This window comes from Prionailurus viverrinus, chromosome E3 (genome assembly GCF_022837055.1).
Source record: "Prionailurus viverrinus isolate Anna chromosome E3, UM_Priviv_1.0, whole genome shotgun sequence".
Classification (NCBI taxonomy): domain Eukaryota; kingdom Metazoa; phylum Chordata; class Mammalia; order Carnivora; family Felidae; genus Prionailurus; species Prionailurus viverrinus.
Genome location: NC_062576.1, coordinates 4,648,608 through 4,669,000, shown reverse-complemented (window position 1 = coordinate 4,669,000; position 20,393 = coordinate 4,648,608). Strand labels below are relative to the sequence as shown.

The window sequence follows — 20,393 nt, the reverse complement described above, 5'->3', positions numbered from 1 at the left end:
GTTGACACCTCCCGAGTAATATGGACAGAGAAGGGTTCATGCTGTGACAGTTGGTAGGCTTAGGAAGGAAGAGGGTGCCTGTCCTTGGTGCTGATGCTCCTGCCTTCCTGCCTGACCTCTGAGGCTTTGAGAAAACCCTTGGAATAAACTAGAGAGAAACGTGCACTGAAACGGGGCTAGTGGTTTTTCTCCCAGAAGCTTAGAAGCTGTTAGAGACATGGCAGAAGGCCCTGGAGGGAAAGTAAGAACCAAAATCTAAGCTCCTTCTATGGTCCCAGCCAGAAATGGTAGTGGTCTCTGGACAGACAGGAGTGGAAGAAAGTGGTGCCTGGGTGGCTCAGTCAGGTAAGCGTCCGACTCTTGGTTTCTGCTCTGGTCACGATCTCACGGTTCATGGAATTGAGCCGCATGTCAGGCTTTGTGCCGACAGCATGGAGCCTGCTTGAGATATTCTCTCTCCCTCTCCCTCTCCCTCTCCCTCTCCCTCTCCCTCTCCCTCTCCCTCTCCCTCTCCCTCTCCCTCTCCCTCCCTCTCCTTCTCTCTCCCTCTCTCTCCCTCTCCCTCTCCCTCTCCCTCCCTCTCCTTCTCTCTCCCTCTCTCTCCCTCTCCCTCTCCCTCCCTCTCCTCCTCTCTCTCTCTCTCTCTCCCTCCCTCCCTCCCTCCCTCCCTCCCTCCCTCTCTCAAAATAATACACATTTTTGTTAGTAAAAGGAGTAGCGAGATCTGAGGTGGAGCTGGAAGTACTAGCCAGTGGGCAGTAGCATCCTTTAGTGATACAGGGCAGAGTAGACAGCTTTGTGGGGAGGCAGGGGCATCCCAGTTCGTGTTTCAGACATATCTAAATGCCTTTTAGATGTCCCAGTGGAAACGTTGTGCGGCCAGGTGGAGGTGCAAGCCTGCCACTCGGGAGCTGTCAGAGCCTCAGAGCCTGGGCCCAGTGAGGCAGGAGGGGCCTGACTGGTTTTGCCTGGGGAGTTGGAGATCATGGGGAAGCGGCTCCAGGACCGGACCTGGAACGCTGCTGGAAAGCTGGGGCAGAGGAGTAGGAGAGGCTCCCAGAAAAGGACACAGCTTATTCAAAGTGTTTCCGAGAGCTGGCTGGGAGGTCCCTGTGGGAAGTCCATCCAGGGTGGGAAACGGGAGTGATGTGATCACATCGCGTGTTTCAGAAGGCTGTTCTGGCGGTAGCGTGGAGGACGGACTGGAGGTGAGGGCACTCAAGGCGTGAAGACAGACTGCGCACCCCACCCCGGGCAGCCGCACTGCTGTCCCCACCCAGGGTCCATCTGCGGCCAGCAGAAAAGCAGATACGGACGGGCCAGCCTGTGAAGTGGGAAGGTGGCTGGCTCTGGGTCCTGTGTGATGGTCTTCTAGCTGCTCCTGGGCCAATTCTAAAGGCACTCCTCTTGCTGTTTCCTTAAGACCAGCGGTTTAAAAAAAAAAAAAATGTGTTTTTAACACTTATTCATTTTTGAGAGTGAGACAGAGCATGAGCAGGGGAGGGGCAGAGAGAGAGGGAGACACAGAATCTGAAGCAGGCTCCAGGCTCCGAGCTGTCAGCACAGGGCCCGACGTGGGGCGAATGACCTGAGCTGAAGTCGAACGCTTAACCGACTGAGCCACCCAAGACCCACAGTTTTAAATGTGCACACATGCACATATGCTCCTTCTCTGAGTCCTCCCCTCCCCTCCCCTCCCCTCCCCTCCCCCTTCCCTTCTCCTTCCCTTCCCTTCTCCTTCCCTTCCCTTCTCCTTCCCTTCCCTTCCCTTCCCTTCCCTTCTCCTTCCCTTCCCTTCCCTTCCCTTCCCTTCTCCTTCCCTTCCCTTCCCTTCCCTTCCCTTTTCCTTCCCTTCCCTTCCCTTCCCTTCCCTTCCCTTCCCTTCCCTTCCCTTCCCTTCCCTTTTCCTTTCCCCTTGCATCCTGCAGCAGCACATTCCACTGGCGGATTCTACAGCAGGAATGTTCTTTCACTTGCTTGATTTCAGTGGTTTGATTTTATGATATGTTGCCACAGTACCTGGAGCTCAGGCCTTGTCAAATATCTGTTTGTGTGGTGCAGACATCAACCCCCAGAAATGTGAGGCAATGAGGACTACGGTGGGGCATTCTGGTCAGCTTTCTTCCTACCAAAAGGCCCCGCCCATCTCCCCCTGGCTTCCTAACAGCCCATGGCAGTGAGTCCGTCTCTAGTGTGTCCACACAGTGTCCTCACCCGCGTGCCTCAGTCCTCACAGCGTATCCCGGGGAGGTTGGCCGGGCAGCGGTGTTCCCTGTACAGCGCCGCTCTGGGCCGAGGGATCTGCCCAGAGTTCCCAGACTTTGGCAGAGCAGGCGGTGCAGTGCGTCCAGTGCTGCCAGTGGGGCGGCCTGAGCAGCGCCTCCCGTGTTCGGACCCCAGCCCCTGCCCTCGGTAGCTGAGTGGTATTACACTGCCCGCTCCACCCTGTGCCGCAGTCTCATCTGGAAGAACAGGGAGGAAAATAGCACCCCTGGGGGAAGGTCTGTTAGGGGATCGGGGACCGAATGACTTAACGTAAGAAGATGCTTAGTCCGTGAGCGCTCAGTGGATGCTGCCTGTTGTCATTCATCCTGCTGCGTATCTCAGCTCGTACTCCTAGACTGGGCAACTTGACTCAGCCGTCTTTTCAGTATTCTGTACTTGTGCCTCGCATAAATTTCCTTGTTGCTCTGCTCACGGCCAGTTCCAATCCCTGGGTGGTCAGGGTTAGCGGAAAGCAACCGGTAAACTGTCCACTGCCTGTGTCTCCACACCCTCTGCTCTAGCACAGCATATTCGTTTTCCTTGGCTGTCTCTGCAGATCTACTTTTCAGCCCCCTTTGCTCTCATTTTCTGTCAGCTCTCTTGATTTCCCTCTGCCTTTAAAATTTTTTTTTTTATGTTTTATTTTTTATGTTTGAGAGAGAGCCAGAGAGACACGGAGCAAGTAGGGGATGGGCAGAGACACAGAGACAGAATCCGAAGCAGGCTGCAGGCTCCAAGCTGTCAGCACAGAGCCCGACGCGGGGCTGGAACTCAGGAACCTTGAGATCACGACGTGAGCCGAAGTCGGACACCTAACCGACTGAGCCACCCAGGTGTCCCTTCCCTCTGCCTTTTAAGTTAGAGAAGCCAGCTCCCACTTGGTGAGCTGGTGTCCAGAAACAGGCTCTGTCACCTTCTGTGTAAAGGGCCTCTCCATCCTGTCTTCTTGCTGGAGACCCCCATGGGCCCTGGTATTCCTGCAGCTGCGCTGGAGGGGCCCAGGCCGTGAGCAGTTGTGGTGACGGCAGCAGTGCAGAACAACAGCTGACATTTATGGTCACCGCTGTGCGCCGTCACCCTGTACGTGCTGGAGATGGTTGTCTCATCCGATCCCGTAGCCCCGTTATATCCCCTGTTACAGAATGAGACTGCAGAAACTGAAGCTGGGAGAGCTGAGGCACCCACCTGCCTGTGCTCACCATTTAGTAAGTGACCAAGGCAGACTGCCCACATGTGCCTAGCGTTCCTGACCACAGGCTATGTGGGGAAGCCCTGTCACACTCATCTGTCTGAATCCCACTTTTGTTTTCTGTGTGACAAGATTAACAGTGTGTGCTTGGCTAGGCTGTGATGCTACTCGGGGAATTTTCTTAGGCAGATCCTTGACTTTTAGTTCCCTTCCTGAGACTGGTCACAAGCTTTAATGTTCTGCAGATCCTGTTGATGAGATGTGAATAAAATATTAACATTGCAGGAGCTCAAATGACAGAAAGCTGCGTTGTACATTTCTCTGCATGTGGATATTTGAAATGAATTGAAAGCCTTGTAGACGGCAGCAGGTGGGTAGGTTCCTGAGGGAGATTTTCTTTACTCTAGTGAGGAGCTAACATTTGCAGCAGGCAGGCAGCAGAGGGCCCCCGAGCCTCACCAAAAAAATCTAGATTCCGGCCTTAGCTGGATGCTCGCCAGTTACCAAGCCAGCGAGTGTCCTTTGGCGTAGTAGGGAAGCATTCAGACAAGCCTGCACTGGAGTACTCCTCTCTCAGCTGGGAGGAAACCCCAGCACCTCCAACATCAAGATAGGAGTCGAGTAGAAGGTAGAAATTACAGTTAATTAGAGAAGAATAGTGCAGAGTCTGGTGACCTGATAGTCACGTGTGGTTTTGCTTTGAGGGTAGGGCACAGGATTGTGTGCCATCGTATGTAAAGGAGTTAACCCACCGGCTTCTGCAGGAACCAGGAAAGGAACAAGAAACTGCCCAAGTCCTTCATATTCTAATATCCCCTTGCCCTGATTTTTACTGGGTTCTGATTCAGTAACCCTCATGGCCTCTGCAATGACCCTCCCCCTCGGTAGTATCTTTCCTGGAATGTTCTGAGCAGCTGTCCCGGGACTGTGGACAGTAAATGCTAGTGAGGTAATGACAGACACACCCAGAATGAGATTAAGCTGTTTGGCTCCTAACCCTCAGTATTAGCAATTGAATGGCCAGATTCCAACCAGGTTCTTAATGATTTCTTTCCAATCTGAGGATCCTGACTGTAGGTGCTTAGAACAATGCCTGTATAAGGGCTTGTTATTATTATAATCTATGTACTGTATATGGGCCTTTTTTTTTTTTTTTTTTTTTAAAGAGAGAGCGAGCATCAGCAGGGGAGGAGCAGGACAGAGGATCCAAGTGGACTCTGCCCTAATAGCACAGAGCCTGATGTGTGGCTCGAACTCACAAACTGTGAGATCATGACCTGGGCCAAAATTGGATGCTCAACCGACTGAGCCACCCAGATGCCCCATATAGATGAGCCTTTAAATCAGGCCTAGAGCCTATTTTTCTTTTCTTTTTTCTTTTTCTTTTAAAGATTTTTTTTTCCCCTTACAGTAGAAAGCTTGGGGAAATGGCAAGAAAGCCAAAAGAAGGTGCTTATGTCATTAGCTGTCACGCTCTGCAGTGGGCACAGCTTCTCACGCTCACCAGTAATGAGCGCCCCACACACGGCAAGCAGAGCACAGCGCGTTCAGAGGCGAGGGGACACCGCCAGCCGCCCGTGGACTGATGCAGTAGAATCGCATGCTCAGCAGTGTCTGAGTAACGTGCGCTTGCTCTGAAGTGAACACCCTGACAACTTAGAAATAATACAAAGTAAAATGCTTGTCAGCTTTCCACGCCCAATAAGCTCTGTCAGAGCGCCCTTAAAATGTCGGGTGGGAGGCTGTGCGTGTTCAGATCCTGTAGTGGCATTTTACTTCAATTGGGCCTCCGGTTAGGTTTCTTAACAAGGTCATTAAACACGGTTTCATTTGGTTTGTTTAAGAAGCATTCACCCCTGCCCATTGGAAATTGGGGCCTTGGATGAGACTGTACCTGCACTCGCTAGTCCCGTTGGGAGCAGCCCAGCTGGACGCACACCTGGTCCTGGGCCCAAGGTCAGCCTTGAAATCGCAGCGTGGGACAATGGCTAGAGGGGAAGCGCTTTGAGCCTGAGGCCTTGAGGCCCAAGGAAGGCCGGTGGTTTTTCTGCATGTCCCGGTTCTCATAGCGTCCTGTGTGTTTGTGAATCCTTCGTTTTGTGGAGGTTAGGCCTGGAGTGCTGTTCTTCCATAAAAATAAGGTCTCAAGGCTATCTCTCCAGTTGCTCCTGTCCCCCTCCTGTGCCCTCTCAGGGTGTCCGGGACCTTGTTTGTGTCCCAGAAGCACCACTGAAGCTGTGGTCACCACACAGCCAGGCAGACGGGACCAGAGCAGCGGGGCTGGGGCGGACTGCACCGTTTTGTTCTGCGGGAAGCAGCTCACTGGCTCTGCTGCAAGTGCTGCTGGGAGGTTTCCCCAGCAGCGGTGCTGACGGAGCTCGTCTTGTTCTTTGCACCTGCTGTCAACACTTTTACTGCCAGCTTTGTTTTGTGTTAGTTTACATAAACTTCTCAGGTCTGGGGCTTGAGAAAACGGAGTTTCTTTGGAACAAGAACGCGATAGAGGTGGTGCCGTGAGCCTCAGTGCAGTTCTGCCTCTCCCCGTGCACTGAGACCCGGCCCAGGGAAGTCACTCCCCAGCAGGAGCCTCACCTGCGGGTCCGAGACGGACCTGCTGCCTGAGGTCATGGATGTGAGCTCCTGGTCAGTAACTAGCGCGTAACAGGCACTGAATAAACCGCGCCTCATCTAAGTGTTCCAGACCCATTACTTCTTTCCATGCTGTTACTTTAAAATAAAAAACTAACCTTTCAATTAAATTGTGGGAGTTCTGCTGTGTTACACACGAAGCACTGACCATTTCACATCTACGTTATTTCAAAAGCTTCCCTCCTTGTGCCCCTACAACTGACTGAGCATTGACACCTCTTTGAATAGGCTTCCCTGACCAGCAGATTTTTTTAATAAGCTGTGGTTTCTTAGGGTTTTTTCTTTTTTTTTTCTTTTTTTCTTTTTTTTTTTTTTTTCTCTTTAGCCATTTGGAAGACGTTCTTCAGAATCTTCTGTCTTCCCATTCCCCTGGTCCAGAGTCTCACTCTGGACTGTACCCCTGGCCTCCTGCTCTCCATCCCAACTCTCTTCCTTCCTGGCTGCCCTGTAATTCTCAGTCAGCCTTGCTCGCTATTCTTTCACATCACCTAGGGAGAACCTGCAGTGGCTTCTAGAACTGCAGGTTCCTAACACTCTTTCTCGTCTGGCCTCTTCCTCCTGTTTCTCGCAAACGAGACCAGTCCCTTGCCTGCCTGCATGTTTTTGCATAGATGCCTTTTCCTGGACATGTTCCCTCATTCTCTTCGCCACTGGTCCTATTGCTTCCACGAAGTCTTCCCCAGCTCACATAGCTCCACTGAGCATGTCCATCTCAGTTACCATAGTCGGGCAGGCAGGGGCTCTGTCTGACGCTTTGGGGCTCCATAGAAGAATCCTAGTAACCACTGAGCAGTTAACCCACTTCCCTCACTCTGAGGTGGTGCTGTGCCTGACATAGGACCTCCCTGCCTGCAGATGGGGTTTAGTATTAAAGAGAGTACTTCTGTTGCAGCATCAGGTTCAAGAAACTGATCTCAGGGGTCTAGATAGAGTGGAGGGGATGACCACGCTATGCACATCTGCCTGTCCCACCCTGAGTGGGCAGAGAAGCAGAAAGAGACCAGTTGTGTCTCTTGCTTTTTAAGATGCAACAGACCTACAGTGTATCTGACTGGCTCAGTGGGTTAAGCATCCCAACTCTTGATTTCGGCTCAGGTCATGATCTCATGGTTCATGAGTTTGAGCCCCACACCGGGCTCCATGCTGACAGTGCGGAGCTTGCTTGGGTTTCTCTCTCTCTCTATCCCTCACTTGCTTATGCTTGCCCTCTCTCTCTCGAAATCTATAAATAAACTTCATATGTATATTAAAAAAGATGCAACAACCCCATAAGTTACAGCCCTTTAGCCTAAGGCCCAGGAAATCTCAGCACTTCTGTAGATTTTCTGACCAAGAGATCCCCAAAGGTCGAACGATGGAATCCACAGAGAGAATCTCCAGCACCTCTGGCCAGGGGAACACCTTAGCGATGTCCAGCAAAGACTGTGCTCCACGTGTTTCATGAGGCCTTGGTTTCTCGCCACCTATTCCAGACCCCCGCCCTCCCTTCACCCCCACTCTCCCACCTCTGTCTGTCACCAGGCTCTCTCACATCTGTCCTCCCCGCTGTTGCGCTCCTGGATCACCATGGCAGCATCCTAATAGGGCTTCCTCTTCCGCTCGGCTCCTTCCAGTTCCATGCTCCAGACCCGCACTGTGGTGATCTTCCTGAAGAACAGACTGCATTGACCATGTTGTCCTTCTATTAAAACCCTCCAGTATCTCCCCACAGCTCCGGGAGGCACCTCTGGGGGCCTTACACTGGCTCTGGTCAGCCTCTCTGCATGTGTTCCTTCCCCCAGCATCTTGTTCCAGCCTCATGTCTTGAGTTTCTGCACCAGCCCGGCTGTCTCACATCCCCACACTTGATACTTGTTACCCTCACCCTCTCCCGGATGCCTCTTCTCAACCTTGGAACCTCAGGCAGACCTTCTCCTTTGTGCAGTCTTCCCATGCCCCACCCCACCTCTCTCCTGAGCACCTGCAGCACTCGTGTGACCCTCTTTCTTCCTTAATCCCCACTCCACCAGCCAGTCCCTGAGCTGAAACACTGTAGGATCCATTTCTTTTAACTGGCACCTGCTCAGGACCCGGCGTAAGCATTCAAATGAACGAGTGGGTTAATCATGAGGAGTAGGCACCACCGCTTCCCCGGTGATATCTGTTTTATGAGAAGAGGGACCTTTTCCACACAGTAGCCAGGAACTCTTGTACTTGTCTTTGGGGCAAGGAGTGATGGGGAGAAAGGTGGAGAGGAGAACATTCTCTTGATAGTTAAGGAGAACTACAGTACCTTTCCCCAAGTGGGCAGGAGAGTGGTGAGGGCAACAGGGGACCGGCTGGCGAGTATAGCAGTTCAGTGGATGGATGTACCAAATGTACAAACTGAACTTAGAGCCAACGTTGAAAGTTGCCTTGGTGCCAGTAATTGTCCTCCAGGTGTATCCAGGCCAGCCTGGCCTGTAAAATGCAAACCTGAGTTGTAAAGTGGACACACACACACACACAGACCCCAGATCCAGCTCATAGCCGTGGTTGTTTAGTCCTGACATTATAAACTAGTTTTTAGCTAGCTACCAATATATAAAATTAGATTTTATATAAAATTCCAGATTTTTGGTTTCTCTTGAATTTAAAACCTTGGGCAAACAGTCTAACTTCTGCTTGGCAACTGTTCTTGAATCTTATAATCTGAAAGTTAAGGACAGAGTTTTATTTATGATTTTTTTTCCCCACTTCCTAACACAGTGTTTGGCTCGCCCGGTAAATATTTGTTAAAATAGATATAATTCGGGGTGCCTGGGTGGCTCAGTCGGTTGAGCTTCCGACTTCGGCTCAGGTCACAATCTCATGGTTCATGGGTTTGAGCCCCACATCAGGCTCTGTGCTGACAGCTCAGAGCCTGGAGACTGTTTCGGATTCTATGTCTCCGTCTCTCTGTCTCTGCTCTTCCCCTGCTTCTCTCTCTCTCTCTCTCTCTCTCTCTCTCTCTCTCTCTCTCTTCTTTCTCTCTCTCTCTCTCTCTCTCTCTCTCTCTCTCTCTCTCTCTCAGAAAATGAATGAACATTAAAAAAGAAATTAAAAATAAATAAAATAGGTATAATTAATCACACCTAAAAACCTTAACTACTTGTGGGTACCAGCAAGAGGATACAGGGAGATGGATGCAGATTTAATTCAACATGTATTTTGGGGGGCAGCTGGGTGGCTCAGTCAGTTAAGCATCCGACTCCTGGTTTCGGCTCAGGTCATGATCTCACAGTTTGAGTTTGAGCCCCACAGAGTTTGAGCTGTCAGCACAGAGCCCGCTTGGGATTCCCTCTCCCTCTCTCTCTGCCCCTCCCCTGCTCGCTCTTTATCTCTCTCAAATAAAAATAAACTTAAAAAAAAAAAAACACATATTTTGTGAATTTTGGAAATCTCTCTTTATTCCCAGGAAATATATTCATGCCTATGAATATATTTGCCTATTGAAGTTGGTCAGTAGCATAAAGTATCTGTTCACGTTTGCAAGCACTCATTCCATTGCTTGTTGGGGGTGGGGAGTGATTATTCCATGGCTGGTTGCTTTTCTCCTTTTAAGTTTAGCAAACATAACTCTCCAACTTGATCGTTTCTTAGGGTGAGACTATTTGATATCATTAGTGAAGACAAAAGTAACTGATACAGGGGCACCTGACTGGCTCAGTTGATGGAATATCCAACTCTTGATCTTGGAATCATGAGTTTGAGCCCCATGTTGGGTGTAGAGATTACTTTTTAAAAATTTAAGTAAGTAATTGATAGAACTAAAAGATTATTGTTCCCCCAAAGTAAACATGTATTTAGAGGCAGCGATTTCCAGGAAGCCATGTATTCATCTGGATTGGAAGTAAATCGGTGACACTCCTGGTGTTCTGGGACTTAGTCATAGTGTCTACAGCCTGTCTCCCATCTGTGTCCCCAAGAATCCGGACTTAGAGTCTCCAGCATGTATGAAGATCAGAAGGCAGCAGTATGTGCACGAGGAGATCACGACCACTCTGGATGCACCACCATCTAGTGTTTGATGAACATTGAAGGCTACTTTACTAGTTTGCTGGGGCCGGCATAGCCAAATGCCACAGACTGGGTGGCTTAAACAAGAGAAACTTATTTTGTAGCATTTCACAGTTAATTTTTCTTTTTCTGGAGTCTGTAAGTCCAAGATCAAGGTGTTAGCAAGTTTGGTTTCTTCTGAGACCTCTCTCCTTGACTTGAGATGGCCACCTTCTCCCTGGGTCCTTCCATGGCCTTTGCATTGTGAACCTACATCTCTGGTGTCTATGTGTCCAAATCTCCTCTTCCTAGGAGGACACCGGTCAGAATGGATATTAGGGTCCACCCTAAGTATCTTTTTTTAACCTCATCACCTCTTTAAAAGCCCTATCTCCATTTTGATTAAAAGTCCTACCGCCTTCTGAGGTGCTGGGGGCTAGGACTTAAGCATCTGAACTGGAGGGGGGGGTACAGTTCAGTCCATAACAGCCATAAATAAATGACATGGGTTTGTTTGTTTGTTTTACTGGTTCTGATATTCAGTTCGGAAAGCAGTGTAAAGCAGGACTGGTTATGATTGGGCTTACGATTGAACCCAAAGACCAATCAATCAGAGTATTAGCATATGTTCTCTGTGTGTTTCCAAATTGTCCTGCCTTCATCTGGGCAGGTAGAGCGGTTCATTCTAAGCCTGAATAGAGCAGAGCTCGGGGAACCTGGCAAAAGGCAAATGGCATCTAGTGAAGTTTTATCCTATTGTCCATCTGTTATTTTGAACAGTTGTTGTCAGGAAGGCGCTAAGAATGAAAACAGATACTAGCAGTGCCACAGCAGACTACCCTTTGGCAGCTCTCCGCAGGGCCAGGTAGTGATTTATTGACAGAAATCACTGCAAGCCTTCTAGGGGAGGGCACGTGTCTAGGGGTGCGACTGATGCAGCTCCCACCAGGGAGACCTTCAGCTCTACCTTCCTGGACTGGACTCTTGCCCTCTAGGACCCCGTAGATGAGCCGCCCATGTGGTCACCACTGCACCTTCCCCACTAGCTAGACCACGTAACAGGCACTGAGATCCGGGGTTACAGATGAAGGCTGAAGACAGCTTGGAAAACATGGGAGGGGGGAGTCATATTTGCAGCAGTGTTAGGAGACGCACTCAGCAATACCTGAGCTGTACTTCCACCTCCGGAAGTCACCTTTGGGTTTTAAATGTGAAGAAGCTAATGAAGAAGTTACAGTGGGGACTAAGCATTCTCTGGGCACAGAGTGGTGGGGACACACTACTGATTCATTTTTCCCTGATCAAGCTCTCATGACCGTGTTTGAGGTAGTAGCATCCTAAGGTTTGTTTTATAGCCACTGTCGCTGACAGCACCAGAAATTTACATCCAAGAATAAACAAACCAGGGTGGCTCAGTTGGTCAAGTGTCCAACTCTTGGTTTCGGCTCAGGTCACGATCTCGGGGTTCCATGAGTGCGAGCCCCACGTCAGGCTCTGTGTTGGCAGCACAGAGCCTGCTTGGGATTCTCTCTCTCTTTGCCCCTCCCCACTTGTACTGTCTCTCTCAAAATAAATAAATAAACTTTGAAAGAAAAAAAAGCAGCAAGTAAGACAATAAAGGATGGTTTGTCTTCATCAGACAGCTCAGCACTCTCCCTCGGGCCTGAATATCTCCCCTCGGCAGCTACCCCGGCATGACACGGCATCAGGCAAGCCTGCCCCCCCGACCCCCTGCGTAACCGGGTCCTTCTTGCGTCAGCAAGGCATCCCTGTGCCCCGGCGGGTGTGTGCTCAGTCCTAACAGTTTATGCACAGCCCTGAAGCCGTGTTGGCATCGTTTACAGGAGTGCTTTCCGGAATGCGTTGTCCACCCTCTCGTTTTCTTTTTTTTTTTTTTTTTAATTTTTTTTAATGTTTATTTATTTTTGAGACAGAGACAGAGCATGAACGGGGGAGGGCCAGAGAGAGAGGGAGACACAGAATCTGAAGCAGGCTCCAGGCTCTGAGCTGTCAGCACAGAGCCTGACGCGGGGCTCAAACTCACAGACTGTGAGATCATGACCTGAGCTGAAGTCAGATGCTCAACCGACTGAGCCATCCAGGCGCCCCCACCCTCTCATTTTCAACAGCACTTGCCAACTTCGATACTACGTTTAGGCCTTGGTTTACAAACGTGAGCAGTCATAGATTTCACTGCCAGCCCTTCCTGTCCCCTCACTCTCTAATACCTTTTTGGTGTCTTACTGTTGAATCTGTTGATCACTTGCCACTTGAAGCAAGATGGAGTGAAGATTTCAGGACATTGAAGAAAAGAATGGACAGTGAATGTTGTCAACTTCCCAGTAATTGCCAGTAGCAAATTCTTCTTGTAAAGAACCCAGTTGTCTGATTTTTTTTTTCCTAAATAGAGGTATCAAAAGGACCAGCAAAACCGAGACCTGTGTAAAAAAAGGTCGGCGCGGGGCGCCTGGGTGGCGCAGTCGGTTAAGCGTCCGACTTCAGCCAGGTCACGATCTCGCGGTCTGTGAGTTCGAGCCCCGCGTCAGGCTCTGGGCTGATGGCTCGGAGCCTGGAGCCTGTTTCCGATTCTGTGTCTCCCTCTCTCTCTGCTCCTCCCCCGTTCATGCTCTGTCTCTCTCTGTCCCAAAAATAAATAAACGTTGAAAAAAAATTTATAAAAAAAAAAAAGGTCGGTGCTTCCTAAAGTGGACTACGCGTCAGAATCGCCCCGTTATGTCCGCAGGTACTTCTCGTTGGTAGATCTCGAGTGGAGCCTGCTGTTGTCGTTCCTGACAAGCTCCCGGGTGGAGTCCTGCTCATCCTTTGAGGAGCAAGAGACCGGGTGACTGTCCTCTAAGGGGACCATCTATAGCCACCTGCCTGCATTAAGCGTTCTCCAGTGTTCTTTATGGTATCGTGTCCCCCAGAACTAAAAATCACTGATGAAACAAACAGCCCATATTTGAAGGAGAGGATTCATTTTCACGTGGAGAAAGAGCCACGTGGGCATGTGAGTAGGAGCATAAGAACAGTAGTGTCTGGAGACCTCAGATGGGTGATGTGCTAACCAAACAGTGTTGTGCTATTTTCCATGACAAAAATGTGTGAAAGACACTCATACCATAACTGGAGTTGCCAAAGCTTCGGAACTGGGAGAATAAAAGGAACGAGGGATTGGGAGAAAAGCGGCCTGCCCTTGCCGTTCATCGTGAAGTGTTTCTCCGTTGAGACCGTGTCCCTGCTGCTGTGCCTGTGTGTGCACTTTCTGCAGGGGGCCAGGGGGGCGGTGGTTTCGTTTTGTTTTTTTAATGAGCGTGAAAAACTCCCAGCGTGGGCAGCGGCTTTCTCCACGCAAGCCTGCCACGTGAACGGCACTCGCAAAGTGTGGTGTCGCCTCTGCTTCCAGCTAAGGTCGAGGACGGGACCGTCCTTCCAACACCAGAGGAAAGGGACTGTCGTCTGCAACACATCGGCCAGCCACATCACTCTTGGTTTTCTTACCCTGCTCGACAAGAATTAAGCGGCCCATCATTATACTTCCTCCGTTGAATCCAAAACAGAATTAGTGAATTTTGAGGTGGCCAGAAAGGGTCAAAAGTGATTACACTGTGCAGTTTACTTTACCTTTGTTTGTTCTTTCTGGGACAACAGTGAGAATTCAGTCTCCTCGTGATATAAATAATTAGGGAGAACTGTGAGTTCTTTGGAGGAAAATCATCCTAAAAACCTTCACAGGTGCATGGTCCCCTTGATCCCCATCCCTTTTCCAGGGGCTGACTGCATGGCTGAGCTCAGATGAATGATTTATAAATTGCCTTCCACTCCCTGGGCAGTGAGGAAACCCTGAACTCAAAAGCAAAGAGCTCTTTGGTCAAATGTAGTCCGAGCAGAGTATTGCCAGGGTTCACAGTGGAAGGATCAGGCCCTTTTATGCGAGGCTGTTACCATATTTGAAGCATGAAGAGGGCATGTGGTTTGATGACATCAGGCACTGCTGATGGCACCCATGCTCTGCTTCGTCCCCGGTGGGGACTTAGTAAATACCGTACGTGGATGGTGTTGTCATAGAATCTGCCCTGAAAATCATGGGAGTCAAGAAAAAAAAAAGACACATACCTAGATTGCCCTACCTGCTCGCGTAGACAAAAGCGGAACATCAGGCTTGTTGGTGATGTTCTAAATGTTAGAGGATTGGAAACAGAAGTGGCAGAGTAGTCAGAGGTACCTCGGGAAAGGGGAACCCTCTAGTAAAGTCAGCATTCGGGACAGCCTCTGAGAGCCAGGCATCATCATACCGGAGGCCACATATTTTCTCATTTTATCTTAACACTCGTCCAGGGAGATCAGAAGAGTAAGTCTTGGTGCGAGACCAGGGAGCCTGCCCATAGCATAAATAGCAACAAACTGTCAGTGTCTAAAGCTTGGGCTCCTTCTGCTATATTGTGTTGTCTTTATTCCTTTCAGGAGTTGGGACAAGCAGGTGAGGAAGGCAGATGAGCTTTAAAAATAAAAATGGAAGGAAGTCCAATGGGACTTTCCAATTAGCAGCTCAGAAGTGTACCTCAAACCACTCTCCAAAAGTCATTTACTTAACTTGCTATATGTCAGTTTTTCCTCCATTCTCTCTGCCCAGAGTGGTGAGCCACAAAATCCTTTCAACAGAGCATGCCTCTGTGTCTTTCTGCGGGCACAGGAACCAGAGGCAACTAGAGAGATTGCACTGTCCAACAAAGAGTGAGTGGGGGGGCCATATTCAAGGGAAAGGCCCATGTGTAGCCTGTACCTCATGAAGTCCAGTTCTGGAAGGGGAAATGGACATTATTACAGAAAGAGCAGGATTGAGAGGTCAGCAGGAAGAGAGAGAAATGCAGACATGCAGGGCACGTTCTGGAAGTGCCAGGGAGAAATCGGCCACGGCAGAGACAGGATGCAGCGCTCTGTCCCTCCCTGTCCCACTGTGCTGTTCTCTTTCGTTGTTTCCCACTGTTGACCCCCACTGCTCCTTTAAGAACCTATTCTGTTTCCAAGTTTTCCAGAAGTCATTGTCTAATGTCAGTATCGAAAATGGTCATTATGTTGGGGCACCTGGGTGGCTCAGTCAGTTAGGCGTCCGACTCTTGGTTTTGGCTCAGGTCATGATCTCATGGTTCATGGCTTCAGGGCCCACATCAGCACAGCACCTGCTTGGGATTCTCTGTCTCCTTTGCTCTCTGCCCCTCCCCCGCTCACATCTTCTCTCATTCTCCTCCCCCCCCCCCCCCCCCCCCCCCGCCAAAAGTAAACTTTTTTTCTAAATATGGTCCTAACGTAACCCACTTTGAACACCTCTGTGGAGGCTGTATTCTTCCTCTACATCCACTCCCAGGCGTGAATACTTGCCACAAGCCCAACTATACTGGAAAGATCATTGATACACTCCACCCTGAATGTCCACCGAGGAGTTCCTTTTTTTCTAAGTTAGAGCTAAAGTTTGTGGTTCTGGGAAGCTACTAACTTGTGGTCTTAATGTTACGTGAGTGTGGCAATTCTCAGCCGTCAATAATTAACAGAATTTGAGCCAGGAGTTATCTGAGCATTCTGGACTGATTGGGGCTCAGAGTTAAGCAGTTACTTGTATCTCTCTCGGTTCCAGGAAGCTCAGCACTTGCAACGGCTTTGGGTTCTATCACTGTAGGACTACAAAATGATGCAGATTCTGTCTCGAATTTCACAAGGCATCACCAGAGAGCAATGTAGGTAGAACGTGCCTCAGTCCTCGGGCCGAGAGAGACGGAGGTGGTGCTACTGACGAGCCAGAACAGACAGAGATTGCCAGTCCCTGGTGCACGTGCACCTCCCACACACCCTCTTCCATTTGTCGTCTTTCCCGTGTAGAACCCCAATCCAGTACCTTCAAGAACCCCTCCACTGAGAAGCTCCCTGGTCCTCCCTTTGTCCACCTTGCACACCGCTCCTGGAGCACCGAGGGGCTCTGACCTGTGACCCTGTGCATCTGTCCATTCGCTTCGGGTGATCTCATCGAAAGCATGTCTTTAAGTGCTTTGTACATGCTGAAGCTGCCCACATCTGGGCTCAACCCCCTTCCTCCCAAGCAGTTCTCAAAAAGCCACCACACGTGAGGTGCATGGGTGACTCAGTTGGTTAAGTGTCCAACTCTTGATCTCAGCTCAGGTCTTGATCTCAGCTCAGGTCTTGATTTCAGGGTCATGAGTTCAAGCCCCGTGTTGGGCTCTGTGCTGGATGTGGAGCCTACTTAGGAAATAAACAACAAATTTAAAAATTAAATAAAAATCCCCCACATGATATCTGAATCTGTCATGCTTTCTTCAGGAGTAACTCCATTCTCCTTGAGCCCTGGGGAAAAAACAAGCATGTTTTCATTTTAAAAAGGTGAGCTCTTGAGATTGTTTAAGTTAGAGTTATGTTACACCGCAATTCATAACAATCTAGGGTCACTTTGTGGGCTGTTACAGTTTTCTTGTAGGTGGGTAAGGTATCCCCACTTCACTCTTCCATTTTATCAAATGAGGGAAAACAGGGAAATGCAGGCTCCATTTGATTAATCCCATTGGTAAATGCACATTTGCTATCACAGTCCCAGATACTGCAGCTCTGTGCTGTGTTTACTGATTTTCTTGACAGAGGGCTTCGTTAAAGTTCATGGACCCTAAAAAATTAGGGTGAACATAATGACACCTGGGCATCAGATCTGAAAAGACCTGGAACATACCTGGGCCTCCCTCTGCGCTAATCCGTGGGTTGGATTTTGTGAGAAAGCCTGTTAATGAGAACTGATGGACTACATCCCAGCCAGGGAGAAGCTTGTCATCTGGCAAAATGAGAAGGCCTAGGCACTTTCTCCACCCTCATCACTAAAGACTGGCCTTGGTCTGAATGGTGGTCTGCCTAGGCTGGAGGTTCCACCCTCAGAGAAACTGAGCAGGAGGTGAGGGTATTGACCTAGTACCCCCACGACTCCCCCCGACAGACGTGTCTGCCAAGACAGAGAGTACCATTCCCCCACAGTGTTGGCCCAGTAGGTGAATATAATGAGGTTGGGAAAGGTCCATCAAGGTCAAGCCAGAGCAGATTTTACAGTCATCATTTTTGTGAAGAATTTTCCACAGCTGCCTTTTTTTCATCTTCCACACTAAACTGGTAGCGGGAGCTAATCTGAAAAGCCTTTGAAGCATCCAAAATAGTTAACGTTACAGTCTTTGATGTTCCATCCTCCAAGGTGAACCCTAGAGATTTGCCTTTAGATCAGTCCATTCTTACTTGAAACCCAGTTCTAAAATGCTTAGCTGTCTGGTTTTCACCTCTTGAACAGATAGATGGGGACAAAGAGGTAGTGTGTCATGTAAGCACAGAAACAGCAACAAAAAAGAGGCCACCTGAAAGCAGGGAAGAAACCAGCCAAAACAAACAGGAGGACTCCAAGGGCCCAGCAGCCTGGGGACATTCAGGACAGGGACAGACTGTTCACACATCTTGGTAGACTCCAGTGGCTTTCCTGGTTACAGCTTAGAGTCATGGATGTGTATCTCAGGACCGTAACTGTGAGTAATAAGGAAAAAATTGAATTCTGTTCCCTCCACTGTAAGAATTTCATCTCAAATGGTAAAAAAAAAAAAAAAAAAAGGCCAAGTCCTAGTATCTAGAACGCTGTCCAAGAAATACAGAACCATGTGTCCTCCAAGGTCAGAGATTCCATGAGGTCCTCTCATTTGTCGGGACCCATCTTTCTGAGTATATGCTAATTCTTACAATTCTCATTTTTAGCAATCCACAGTTTTTTACATTCTAAAGCAGAGTCATCTTTAGACTAGGTCACTGCAGTAAACCCACAAACTTAACCAAACTAGAAGCATTAGTGAAAGACACCCCAGAGTACACCTGCCCTCATGTGCTTATGCCCTGTTGGTAGTGCTTTGCCTTTTGATTAATCCAGTTATACTATACCTGGGTTTCTGGGGGTTTTTTTAAGTTTGTTTATTTATTTATTTTTGAGAGAGAGAGAGAGAGAGAGAGCGAGCGAGCACGTGAACGCATGGGGAATAGGGAGGGGCAGAGAGAGAATCCTAAGCAGGCTCTGTGCCTTTACAGTGTGGAGCCTGATGTAGGGCTCAAACTCACAAAGCATGAGATCATGACCTAAGCCGAAGTCAAGAGTCAGACGCTTAACCCTGAGCCACCCAACCACCCCTCTGCACCTGTTTCTAAACCTAAAGAGGGTGAGGGCAGTGATAGCAGTCTGAGCCCAGGGCACATGGGGCAGTGTGTTTGATCTTGGGGTGAGGCCTGGAACCCCTAGGTCCACGAACCTGAGTCAGCCACACCGCCTTAGTGTACACTATCAGAATCAGCTGTGCAAGACCTTCTCTCTATTTTTTCTTCTTCGTCTCCCGTCCCCATTCCAGCCCCCATCCCTTAAACATCCACTTTAAGAATTGTGTGTATGTCCTTGGATGTGTGTATATCTTGAGAAAATAGAAGAGTGTGGGCATGTATGGTTTTCATTTACACAAACACTGTGTGCTGTAGATCTCGTTTCTTGTTCCATTATATTTTGAAATCAATTTTACTATATTTTAAGCCTGGCTGAGTAAATCTCCCAGCCTGTTGCCAGACCGGGCATGCCGAGGATGGCCTTCATCCATCTCTGCTTCTCAGGCCTGAGGGGCAGGGCTTGGTTTCTCTACTTGTGTCCTCCTAACTGTGTCCTCCTCTACTGAGGACACAGCATGTCCTCAGACCTAGGCTAAAATAAAAGCACGGTCTGTACAGAAGACCTTTTTTTTTTTCTTTCTGATTTTGGCAGGGAAGAAAAAAAGTGGCAAAAGTAGATGTTCAGGGAACCCATAAAGGGAAACTGAGCAGGTTCTTGGATAAGGGACATTAATCAGCATTTATTTGCTTTTCCCTTGTGGGGAAACCAAGTCACCAAGGGAGCAGTGGTCCCAGTGTCCCCAAGGAAAGCCACCAGGGCAGGGCCTCGCGGGGAGGCAGTGCTGCAGTCGGGTCAAGACTTCTCAAAACACGGTCCGTAAGCGAGCTCTGACAGTGACCCAAGAAGTTGGTCTGCGTGCAGCTTCCTGGACCCCCTGGGACCCCAATGTCAGAACCTGCATCTTCTCTTAGCAGCCGTGGTCGCTCTCGTGCGCACACAAGACGAGCTCCAGGGCCGAGGGTTTGTTTGGCGCTGCTGGTCCAGAGCAGATCGCCACGGCGAGGTCGAGAGAAACCAGGATGCTAGTTAAGTCACAGATGGGACTGTCACGTAGATACCTAGGTTGGCCTTCCTGTCCCCACATGAACATCGTGAGAGGGAGCCCGGGGGGGGGGGGGGGGGGGGGGGGGGGGGGTCCAGCTATCCCATGGCCTGTTGTCACTGCTGCAGGATGGTAGCTGTGACAGGGCCAGAGATACTTGAGCTGGCCAGTGCAGTCCCCTCTCCCTCAGAGTGTGGGTCGGGCTGGCACATTCCTGATTTCCCCTTTCTCTAACCTCTGGTAACGCAGGCACATTTTCCCGCTCCTCAGATTAGTTGGAGCTGCTCATGAGACTGGAACGCTCTTTTTGGTCGCCCGTCCTGTGTGATCGGCCGTGTTGCTCCTTGAGCTCTTCTGCCGCTTGTCTGTCTTCCCCAGAGAATATGTGGCATTTCTCATGTTAATGCTGAGGGCAAAGCTGACCTCTCTGAGTGCTGGGCTGTGAGGGCCTTTATTTTTATTGCCTGCCTCCCCCAGCACCCCTGCCCAGTTAGCTAACGACATGAAAACATAGATGCGGTCCAAAGCATATTGTAGGAAGTGGGTCTTTGGCTTTTCCTGAAATCGGGCGCCTCTCTTCCAGGGCTTGGTGACTTTGGAGTCCAAGCAGGGAAGAGCCGGCTTTGCTGGCAGCTCCTGCCGGGCCGCGATCCCCAGAAGTACCAGAAAGCCCAGAAGTAACACTTGCATTGAGCAAAGAGGAGATGTATTGGGCTTGTTTCCCACCGTGTCCTAGCAGTGTTTATCTTTGACAGTTTGAAATAATCTGTTATTAGATCCATCACTTCCTAATACATTACTTTGCTCTGAGCCCTGATGAAGGCTGCTGTTCTGCGATGTTCCTCTCTATAAAAGCGTTATCTGCGAGGTAAAGCGGAGATGGGGCCATTTTTAAGTTCCTGACAGTGTTTCCTAGGAATTTCTATTATGAGAAAGAGCCTCTCTCAACCCTTAAACTGTTTTTAGAGAAGTTGTAATAATCATAAGTTAATGGCTTTCCATCTGTTTTGACTGTGATCTAT

The 20,393-nt window shown here is 49.5% G+C and overlaps 1 protein-coding gene across 5 annotated transcripts in view; it reads left to right on the top strand.

Moving 5' to 3' along the window:
- Nucleotides 1–20,393, top strand: part of RNF216 (ring finger protein 216) — a 145,377-nt gene that overhangs the window by 85,377 nt on the left and 39,607 nt on the right. Inside the window, exon 14 of one of the 5 annotated variants that reach the window (XM_047839302.1) lies at nucleotides 12,843–15,227. The exons of the other annotated variants lie outside the window; for them this stretch is intronic. Within the exon in view, the coding sequence (XP_047695258.1) occupies nucleotides 12,843–12,926 (84 nt within the window). The 3' untranslated portion in view covers nucleotides 12,927–15,227. Of the gene's footprint in view, nucleotides 1–12,842; nucleotides 15,228–20,393 lie in introns of those variants that run through there. 5 annotated transcript variants of the gene reach the window in all.